Source organism: Lathyrus oleraceus, chromosome 4 (genome assembly GCF_024323335.1).
Source record: "Lathyrus oleraceus cultivar Zhongwan6 chromosome 4, CAAS_Psat_ZW6_1.0, whole genome shotgun sequence".
Lineage (NCBI taxonomy): Eukaryota > Viridiplantae > Streptophyta > Magnoliopsida > Fabales > Fabaceae > Lathyrus > Lathyrus oleraceus.
In genome coordinates, this window is record NC_066582.1 from 279621480 (window position 1) to 279632757 (window position 11278).

The 11278-nt window shown below is 34.6% G+C and overlaps 1 protein-coding gene across 1 annotated transcript; it reads right to left on the reverse strand.

Annotated features, from left to right (window-relative positions):
• Positions 1-3739: 3739 nt before the first annotated feature.
• Positions 3740-7562, reverse strand: LOC127075101 (benzaldehyde dehydrogenase, mitochondrial). Its single transcript, XM_051016550.1, has 11 exons — positions 7241-7562; positions 6579-6719; positions 6324-6466; positions 6054-6207; positions 5736-5965; positions 5512-5601; positions 4993-5166; positions 4766-4903; positions 4435-4572; positions 4272-4333; positions 3740-4180 (listed from the first exon to the last, which is right to left on the reverse strand). Exons 1-11 carry the CDS (start codon positions 7320-7322, stop codon positions 3907-3909), a joined length of 1626 nt encoding a protein of 541 aa, XP_050872507.1. The 5' UTR covers positions 7323-7562; the 3' UTR covers positions 3740-3906.
• Positions 7563-11278: the final 3716 nt, after the last annotated feature.

Consider the following 11278-nt stretch of genomic DNA (forward strand, 5'->3'; position numbering starts at 1 on the left):
ATATATCCTCTTCTTTGAGCCAAATACAGTATCTCTCTGAGCTCCATCTTATATCTCTTTGTGAACTAAGAGTTATTTGTGATGTAAAACCAAACACTTAAATCCTTTGTTTTCGATTATTCCAATACAGTGATACCATGCCTCGGGCCCCTCACTTGTTGGTTCATACCAGTTTTACTTTTGGGTTCATATTTCACCCCTTTGTTGGAGTTCAAACAACATTATTCTTTGGTTCAGACCATACCTTTATCACAACTTCTTTTCATCTCCCACCATTAGTTCCATGAACTACGGAGCTCTGAATTCCTTATTTCACTATGAGGATACGTAGGCATGACGGCCTCAATCCTCATCGAGCATTTTATCTATTATTTTCCTTTTCCCTCATTCTTTTGTGAGTAATCTTTAGATATCACACCCATTTGAGCTAAAATGATCAAAACGGTTCCCATGAAGTATCATGGATGTAAAGGGTGCTTATGCATTCCCCTTGCATAACCGACTTCCTTACCCAACATAGCTCTTTCCTCCGATTTTTATCTATGTTTTCCATTTCCTTCGGAAATAAATAAAGTTTGATGGTGACTCTATTGTATGTTCGAGCGTGTGATACGTTTAGGTATATTTCCGCTATCTTCAATGTGGTATAAATCCAAACACCTTCATATGACTCAAGCTAGGCTTGACACCAGACCAACATTCTTATTCTTATGGCATGATTCCTTCTAGCTTCTTCGTCGGACATCTATTTAGGATATATGCTACAGTCGACACAGCTTCTCCCCATAATTCTTTGGGTAGATGCTTGCCTTTCAACATACTTCTCACCATATTCTTGATGGTTCAATTCTTCCTTTCTTCGACTCAATTCTGTTGTGGAGTGTAGGGTGGCACCACCTCATGCATAATCCCTTATTTCACACATAATGCGTCGAAGTTTTTCGACACATATTATCCACCACCATCAATCCTCAGAATCTTGAGCTTTCGACCGCTTTGTCTTTCGACCATAGATTTAAACTTGGAAAATACCTCGATCACTTCACTTTTCTTCTTGATTGGGTAAGCCCATAGTTTTCGACTGAAATCATCTATGAATGTAATAAAGTGTATGTTACCTCCAATCGAATCCACCTGGATAGGACCACATACATCAGAGTATATGACTTCAAGAATTGCCTTTGACCTGCTTCCTGCAACCTTACTAAAATTGCTCTTGTGCTGCTTCGCCTGCACACATTCTTCACACACTTCGTTTAGAACGTCGATTTCTAGTAATCCAGAAACCATATTTATTCTCTTCAAATCTCTAATGTCTTTAAAATTGAGATATCCAAGTCTATAATGTCATATCCATTCATCTCTGTTGACTGCTGTTGTAAGGCACTTATGCTCTATCACATTAAGCTCAATCTTGAAGGTTCTATTCTGAGACATTGGAGTCTTCAAGGTCAATCTTCCATTTGAGTCGAGAACTCTCATCATCTTGTCTTTGATGGACACCTTGTAGTTCTTTTCGACTAACTGCCCCATGCTGAGCAAATTGCTCTTCATGCCTGGTATGTATAACATATTTGAAATTCTTGACCTCTTGCCATCTTTCCTCATAATCAGAACATCACTAACACCTTCAGCTGCTAGAGTATTGTCATTTGCAAATTTTACTATGTTCTTCATTGAGGGCTTTATGTTGGCAAACCAATCTTTCCTTCCAGACATGTGTGATAAGCATCCTGAGTCCAAATACCACTAGTCCTTGAATCTTTCTTCATCTCTCGTTGTAATCATCAACAACATCTCTTATTCTTCATGTTTTGCCAACTTTGCATCAGTTTCTTGATTCTTCTGCTTTTTTGGACAATCACTAGAATAGTGACCATGCTTCTGACAATTGCAACACAAAATGTGACTCTTGTCTGGCTTCGACCACCGTCTTTTCCTCTACCTGCAGCAGTACCTCTTTGGTTGCCTTGGTTCCAAGGTTACCTCTGATTCGACCAGTTTCGTTCTTGATGACTTCGACCAGTCGAATTGTTATAACTTTCTCTTCCTTTGTTGCCATTCCAGCTTCCTTTGTCTTTCCTTTCTTTTACTGATTGCGCCTGCAAAGCCACATCACTCTTAGACTTTTCTGCAACTCTTTCGGTCATTCTTTGTTCATGAGCTTCAAGCACCCCTTGAAGCTCTTCCTTTATCAGTTTTGACAAATCTTTCGACTCTTCTATGGCTACTACCACATGGTCAAACTTTGGAGTCAACGATCTCAAGATCTTTCCAACAACAAATTTTGATGTCAACACTTCTCCACATACCTTAATTTGATTCATCAGTTTCGTAACCTTAGTGAAGAAATCAGTTACGCTTTCATTGTCTTCCATCTGAGCAATCCATACGTTCTTTTGTGAGTTTGTAACCTCACCTCTTTCACATTCTCTGCGCCTCCAAACGACTTCTCAAGAATATCACCTGCTTCTTTCGTTGACTCTACATCACTAACATTTTCAAAGTTCTCTGGATCAACACATTGATGGATTATAAAGAGAGTTTTATAATCTTTCTTTTTAATTCTTTATGTGCAGTCCTGTCTTGATTTGCCGCGTTTTTTGCAAGCGTTGTTACTCCTTCCTTCACAAGATCCCAAAGATCTTGATAACAGAACATAACCTTCATCTGCTTGCACCAATTCTCAATTCTCATAATTATTGTTCTTGAGAATCGGAAGATTCACGGGAAAATGCAAGTTTTGATGATTCATTGCCATCGTGATTTTCTTCCCACGAATCGCTCAAACCGGAGCTCTAGATACCAGATGTTGGAAATCCACCACAACCTATGAAGAATTTCTATAAATCTTGATGAACAAGATTGTTATCAACCACGCAATGACAATGAAAAGAAAAGAACGATTGGGAAAGAAAGAAAGAAAAGAACGTTGGAGAAGAAGAAAAATATTTTCTGCAGAATTTTCTCTCTGCCCACAACCTGTGAAAAACTTCTTTATTCATTTTGCAACTGCAAAATTCTATGAATACAATGTTATGAGTTCGTAATAAGAATAACAATTATTCCCTATATGTATAGATTTATGTTAGCTTACTCCCTAAACCAAAACCCAAAATTATAAAATATCAAAATAATTAACACTACTAAGAATATGTCTATGTCAAAATCATGTATGAAACAACATGCTTCAACACACTAATACAACTCAACACATCCTTATTCTGACGAACAACCTCCTTCTACGTAAAAAAAAGAAAAATTATAATTCAAACAATGTATACATGTTACTATGCTACTCTTATGCTACTCTTATACAACGCGTCAACTTTAGTGTTATACATATATAAATATTATACTAACATTATTACTATTATTATTTGATGTGATAAGCATTTTAACCGTAGGACATTTCGATAATAATAATCCTGTGCAGAAAATTTAATGTGTGTCTTAGTGAAATATTGCACTTTGTCATCTTGTTTGTCTCTTCTACACGGCACGTTTAAAGCCCTTTATACCGCGATTTTGAGAAGCTATGATTTTCTTTCATCGCCAAACATTAGATGGACTCTAATGGACAATCATATATCTCTAATCAATTAACCAAAAATAGAAAAATGCCTAATTGAAATCCTAAGGCAAAATTGACTACCCAAAAAAACCATTCCTAATTACTCTCTCAATTTCATACATACCCACCAAAGCTTCCAAAATTATTATAACATGCATCAACCAATAAAAAGTTAACTAAATTTATTACTGAATCATATTATCACTAGTACAACATGCAAGGACAATTGTTCAAGCATACAATAACCATAGGTAAAAAATCTAAATAAACAAGATATTATCCTCATTCTCATCATAAAATCCTCATATATATTGATCTTCTATTTCATATGCTCAAAGCCATGCTGGATTCTTCAAGGGAGTAACAACAGCTTTCACATTCAAGTAGTTCTTAATACTGTATTCTCCTTTTTCTCTGCCTTGTCCACTCATCTTATATCCACCAAAAGGAATTGCAGCATCATATGTATTAAAGCAGTTTACCCAAACTGTTCCAACTTTCAGTGCTCTTGTCAAAGTATTAGCAGTGTTTAAGTTTTCTGTGAAGATCCCTGCTGCAAGACCATAGTTTGAATTATTTGCTCTTTGAATTACCTCTTCAATGTTCCTGAGATCAATTAACATTAAAATTAATTTCATCGCACATAGATTTGAAATAGAAATATTATTCTCTACAAAATCCGACGCATTGCTCTCACTTGAATTTCAATATGGATTGTACTGGACCAAATATCTCTTCCTTTGCAATCAGCATGTCATCCTGGTGTTGTTATAAATACGATTAAAAACATTAGGGATTGTATTTTCATAATCATTTGCAAAATTGGGGATTTAACTGAAGACGTGGGCGCACATATATACCTGAACATTTGAGAAGACAGTAGGCTGAACATAGAAGCCCTTGCTGCCATGCCTTTCTCCTCCAGTTTCAAGTGTAGCCCCAGTTTCGACACCAGATCTAATATACCTCAATATTTTCTCAAATTGCTTTGCATCAATCTGGTTGTTTGAATCATAACTAAAAAACTCAGTACATTCAGATATTTCAAAAGACTCAGTGCATTAAGGATTTACACGAGAATATCTACGTAACAGTAATCTAGTTTTAAGTCTCAAGTATTTGAACATCACAATGACCCTAAAGCTCCAAGATCAATCGTGAAGATGTAACTCAAGATTCTTTGCAATTTACCTGAGGACCTTGTTCTATTCCTGACTTGAATGGATCTCCAACAGAACGGTTCAAAGCGCGGATCTTAGCTTTCTCGACAAACTCGTCATACACACGTTCATGTACAAATGTACGAGACCCGGCACAGCAACATTGTCCCTGAATGTCACAGAGAAAACCAATCAATGTTTTTTGAGTTATACTGGAGATAATTGTTTAACAACAAGAACTTCTTTGCTTATACATACTTGATTGAAGAATAGGGCAAAATGTGCTAGCTCAACAGCCTGATCTACGTCAGCATCTTCGCATACAATAAACGGAGATTTCCCACCAAGCTCCAAAGTTACTTGTTTAAGATTGCTTTGAGCTGCCAGTTGAAGGATAACCTTTCCGGTAGCAGTCGAACCAGTGAATGCAACCTGCAAAAGATTGTCTAAGTTAAACATCGAATGACTGCTACTATGAAGTAGAAATAAACATCACAACACAATTGAAATAGAAATCTATACACAAGACAAAGATCCATATAAACTTTAACATATAACTTCAGGTGGCTGCAGCTATGAAGCATTAACACAGACACAGACATGACACATGTCGAATACCAGACACGTCTTCAGTCTGAAGTATCGGTACTGCATAGTCCACTGTAGATAGAGTGGACCTAGTTTTAATTTACAAGTAGCTTAATTTCTACAGCTCGTTCATATCACCACAAAAATCATCACATTACAACACAAGTGCAGAACTAAATACTTTAGTACCTTATCGACATCCATGTGACTAGCAAGAGCAGCACCTGCAGTTGGACCAAAGCCAGATACTATATTCAACACACCAGGAGGAAGTCCAGCCTACAAGAAAGATTACAAATAAGAAATTTTAGCTATACAACAACAACCAAGCCTTATCCCACTAAATAGGGTAGGCCACATGGATCAACTGGCCATAATGTTCTATCCAGAACCATAGTGAATCTATCACTCACCTCATGAAATAGTCTCGTTGTATACAACGCAGACAGTGGTGTCTGCTCAGCTGTTTTCAGAACGACAGTGTTACCGCATGCCAATGCCGGTCCTACCTTCCAACCAAACATGAGAAGAGGGAAGTTCCATGGAATGATCTGACCAGCAACACCAATCGGTTCATGCAAGGTCTGCACGTGATAGGAACCGTCAGCTGGAACTGTGAGACCATGAATCTTATCTGCCCAACCTGGAGAATATGAAAATACAAGCATTAGTAATGTTTCACCAAGACAAAGAGAAGTACCATTAAGAACCACATTCCACGTTACACATACCAGCATAATACCGAATTAGGCGAACCAACATTGGAATTTCCACTTGACGAGACTGTTCATATGGCTTCCCATTATCCCAAGTCTCAAGTGCTGCAATATCATCGTTATGCTTTTCAATCAGATCAGCAGCTCGCAACATTATCTTTTGCCTTTCCTATAAAATCCCAGAAGAAACATAAACACAACTTAATTTAACTGGAAATTCATTGAAAATGAACAAAAGATCATGATATAATAATACAAAATAGAAGCAATGATCAAACTATTTACATAGGCTGTCATCCTAGGCCACGGCCCAAAATCGAATGCTTTGCGCGCAGCTGCAACAGCCCTATCAATATCTTCAGAGTGACCCTCAGCAACATGAGCAATCACTTCCCCTGTCCTTGGATCCAATGTTGGAAATGTTTTACCTAATGACAGAGAAATTCCAATTGTAAGATACCACTAAAATAAAAATCTAACAAAAACGTCAAAATTATATCTTTTATCCAAACCGTAAAAAGACAAAAAGATAGCACTCACCAGAAGCAGCATCTACAAACTTTCCATCAATTAAGAGCTGAGTATGCTCTACTTGCACTGATGGTTTAATCGGCTGTTCGTCAACAACAGCAGCCGTGCTATATTTAGCTAGTAATCCACCCGGGTAACCACCATTCCTACCTGAAACGTTTTCTTCTCTCAGTTTTCAATTAATCATTGAACATCAATGCCCTAAAAAACCCTAATCCCCTAATGAAAACATCAAATTTGAACATTGACACTGATTAAGAGTGAGATCAACATAGTCACAGTAGATCAACTCAATTTTATAAAAAGCTACATTTTAAAACTTAGATGAAATAAAAATTCCACCGTAATTTCACTAATCTCAAAACCTATCCAAAAATAGTAACCTTCAATCTTAAATGCAGTCTATTTTTGTTAAAATCACAGTAACAAATCGTGATTCAACCAAACTCAACTCCGATCTAAAAGTACAACAATCAGTCATAACTGAAGTGAGAGAAAGAATCAATAACTATAGTTACAAAAACGTGCCAACAAAAGAAAGATATGAAAAAGTACTATCATGCAATTAACGAAAATTAGCATAAAGTTTCATATTCATATATTATATGTATATATATATATCCTCGCATGTATTTTGTTTTTCCATTATGAATTGAAGAAGATAAAGTTACCTCGAGAAAACAAAGAGGTAGAAGAAGAAGCAGAAGAAATTGAGCGAGAAATGAGCCTTGAGATTTTGATGGAAGAAGCCATTAGATATTTTTACTCTTAGAGAAATTCACACGAGTTTATCCCAGGTTTATAGGATTCTACTTTATAGAAGAAAATAAAACTTTAGCAATGCAATTTGGTGAGTGTACCTACTCACAATAATCATCACAATATTAAAAAAATAACGATTTTATTTTAAGTCATTTACCATTTGATATAAAATATTAAACGAATCTTTCTGTCAGAACAAAATACGGAACGAATCAATGGTGGCTAAGGACAATGATATAATGTCTCGAAAAAGTCACAAATATATTTATATTTAATTCTATCTCAACGAAAAGGTGTTCAAATTCAAAAAAATACCGTAATAATTACGGAAACAATACACAAGGAAGTAAAATAATATTATCGTCTTACCACGGTACCAAATTCATGGAGATGTAATTTAATTAACTTATCTGATGTTATCATTTCGAGATAAAGTTTGTCACGAATATAAAATGACAAGGAATAGTGCCAAATATACTCTCACATGGAATATCTTCTTGAGTTTCAAAAATATTGTCATTTAAGGGTTTTATCTTACCATAATTAAACTAATTTATGCTCTTGGGACACAAATTAAGATTATTACTATTAAAAAATTTGTTTAGAATGACACAAAATTTTAAATTTCCATCAAATACACTCATTTAAAGAGAATTTTCTATAAATATATCATTAGTCTAATTAAAATAAGAGCAATTAGTCTTTTAAATAAGTGTAAGAATCTAATTTAGTTTCTCGAAATAATCGAAATTACTTTTAGTCCTCGGGAGAAGCGCAAAGCTTTGAGTAAATGAAATTATAATTTTACTACAATCAATAAGTAATATATATAATTAAGTTTCATTCACATCATATGTCTTAACATATTTATGCTTTTTAATATATTTTTTAATAAACGATGAATTAAATCAATGTGATATTAAATTAAAATATATTTAAGTATAATACTAAATCTATAAAAAATTATACAATTTAAAATTTTATTTGATGTTTTATCACGTCAATTTAATTTAACATTAAAACATATAAATATCAAATATTATGGGCCCGTTTGTTTTGGCTTTTTTTAAAAATGATTTTTATAATATTATATGTTTTAGTCTAAATAAATTTTACAAAGAAGTTTTTCATAAAAGCTTCAAATAAAAATTTGGTTTGAATAGTTATTCTTAAAATGTTATTTTAGGTATTTCATCATTTTATCGAAACTTTTTTTGGATATCAAAATTTCAAAAAATCACTTAATTTTGAAGCTATTTCAAATAGTTTTTCATAAAAATCATTTTTAAGATACAATTTTTTTAAAAAATTGTGATTTTGACTATGTTTTGATCTTCAATAATATATATTTATGTTATAGAATGAACAATTCAACATTTTAATTTATAAAAAACAAATTTAGAAAAACTTATAATATTTTAAAAAACATTTTTGTAGAATCCATTTTCAAAAATACAAAGAAAAAATTCATTTTTTTAAAGCTAAAACAACGGGCCCAAATATTTAAATTTTATACATAAAATATTTAAATTATTAGAAATTTTATATAAATAATAATGTTAAATAAATCAAAATTTATTTTTTTAAAAAAATAACCATCTTTTCAAATTAAATACTAAAATAATCTATTTTTTAAATTAATTACTGAAAAAATCATTTTTCATTACTAATGTGGCGCATCTAATTAGCATTCAAAGGAGACGTCCAAGTCATTGGTGCATGAATGCATCGCAAATGAGCATAGATGTTAATGACCTAGGCGCATGCATGCCTTGAAGCCACATGCATTGGCGCATGCATACACAACGCATGCACTTCCAATTTTATTTTTTTTAAATTTTAAATTTTATATTTATGAGTAATTAAATAAAATACTTAAATTAAAAAATATATTATACTATAAAGTAAAAATACATAAAATTGACAAGAAAATCAATGACCCGCCCGATTGAAACGCTCCACTGTTCTACATCCAGATGCGTTAGTCTGCCTTCGAGGTCTCCAACGATTTTTCTGAGGTGTTTGGGGTCTTTGAGTGCTGACATGATGCAATGGTAACTGGTGTGAAGGTCTGGTGGAAGGTCCAGCGGTATTTGATAGATTTGTCATCATTTATCCCCAATAGTTAGGGGGGTTGTCGCCAACGACGCTTCCGTAATTGTGTTTGATGCCCATGTTATCGTAGTTGGGTCGTTGTAGTTTGGTGGATTATGGACGGTATGGTTGCCCGAATTGGGACATTGAATCGTTTTGGAAACGAAGTAATGGTTCATGTGGTGTACTAAAGTCAAATAATGGTTGGGTGTTGTGGCGATGGGATATTTGGATGCTCATTGGTGGGGGGCTACGATAGCATGACGTTAAATCGTATGAATCATCTGGGCTATAGACAATTATGGTGGTGGCTGCGTATGGTTGTTGTTGGTTATGGTTTGATTCCTGGTTTTAAGTTTGGGTGTGTGGCATGAATTGATTGCGAGGTTGGGTGTTTGGTGGTTGGGTGTATATGGCAGGGTGATGGTGTGAGGTTCGTCGTTGGGTTTGGGTGGGTTGAAATTGTTATTGGACGAGGATTTATTGTTGGGCGTTTGATGACGAAGCTTGTTGGCGTGGATCAATCAAATATCTTGGCTCAGACATAAATTGTGGCGTTGTAACTGACCTAAACCATGTCATATAATATTGAGTTGGTGTAGCACCATGTATGACTGGTTCGTTTAAGATGTGTTATCGTCGATTCCTCCAATGATGACACATCTCTTTTGCGAAGTCTCTCCAGTCAGAATAATCTTATTGGCCATTAACTCTTTGTTGATGTCAATCTCCCAAACACGTCGGAGGTTCTGGAGTTTGTTGTTGCATGTTGAACTGTAGTTTTACACGCTCACTCTGGTGCATCTCCATAGTAGTGAACCGGATAACTGGTGTTTTTGCTGTCCAAACTGCAGCATCATTATGGTTAATCTGATGATCAAAACCCAGATATGATCTCTAGATAAACTGTATAAGAATATGACATTATTAAATGATATGTAATTGGATAATTTTTTAAAATCAAATGTAGAGTTGTATAGTAGTATTACATCGTCTGATCCACTGTGGTCTAAAAGATTGTGATAGACTACTACAATGTGTTTGGAACATCTATTGTAGTTCATCCCTTTAACTGACCACCTAGATCGAAAAGATTGGAAAAATATTATTTATAGTTAGTTGTAGTATAAAGTCTAATAAATTAGATGGTAAAATTTCAAACTTACTTTATTGCAAAGGAGAATGTGAATGGCTTCTCGTTAACTAGGGCGAGTGACGGTAGTCTTGACCAACCTCATGCTTGTAGCAAATAGGCGCAAGAATAAAACGTATAAATATTTTTTTTGGCATTTTTACACAGCGAACTATATAGATGGGACAAAACAGTTGAACCTCACCTATATGTGTTTACCTTATTTATGTTTTGTAACAACGACAAATACATAATATTTACCGTATTACCAGTACTTTCAGGAAATGAAAAATTATCAAATAGAATCATAATATAACACCAAACTTTAATTATCTTTTCATACTCGGTAGATTCTTCGTTTAATGTGATACTTGCATAATATTGTTTAAGATATTTTAAATTAATACAATGGCCCCTAGCTTGACCAGAAGTCTCTCTCGTAGTTGTGTCTTCACACAAAGGGGCATCCAATAATTCATTGCATATAGAGTTATCTTGGTTAACTCTACCATTTACGACTTTACCATCGATACGTAGACCTAACAACATGTAGACATCCTCAAGTGTGACGATACACTCACCGAAAGGAAGATGAAATGTGTGGGTCTCGGGTCTCCATCTCTCTAACAAAGCAAGAATAAATGTGTAGTCAACCGAGTATGAGACTATGTTGAGTAGATTACTGTTAGATGCCCAAAAGTGCTTATTTGAGCTATCAAAT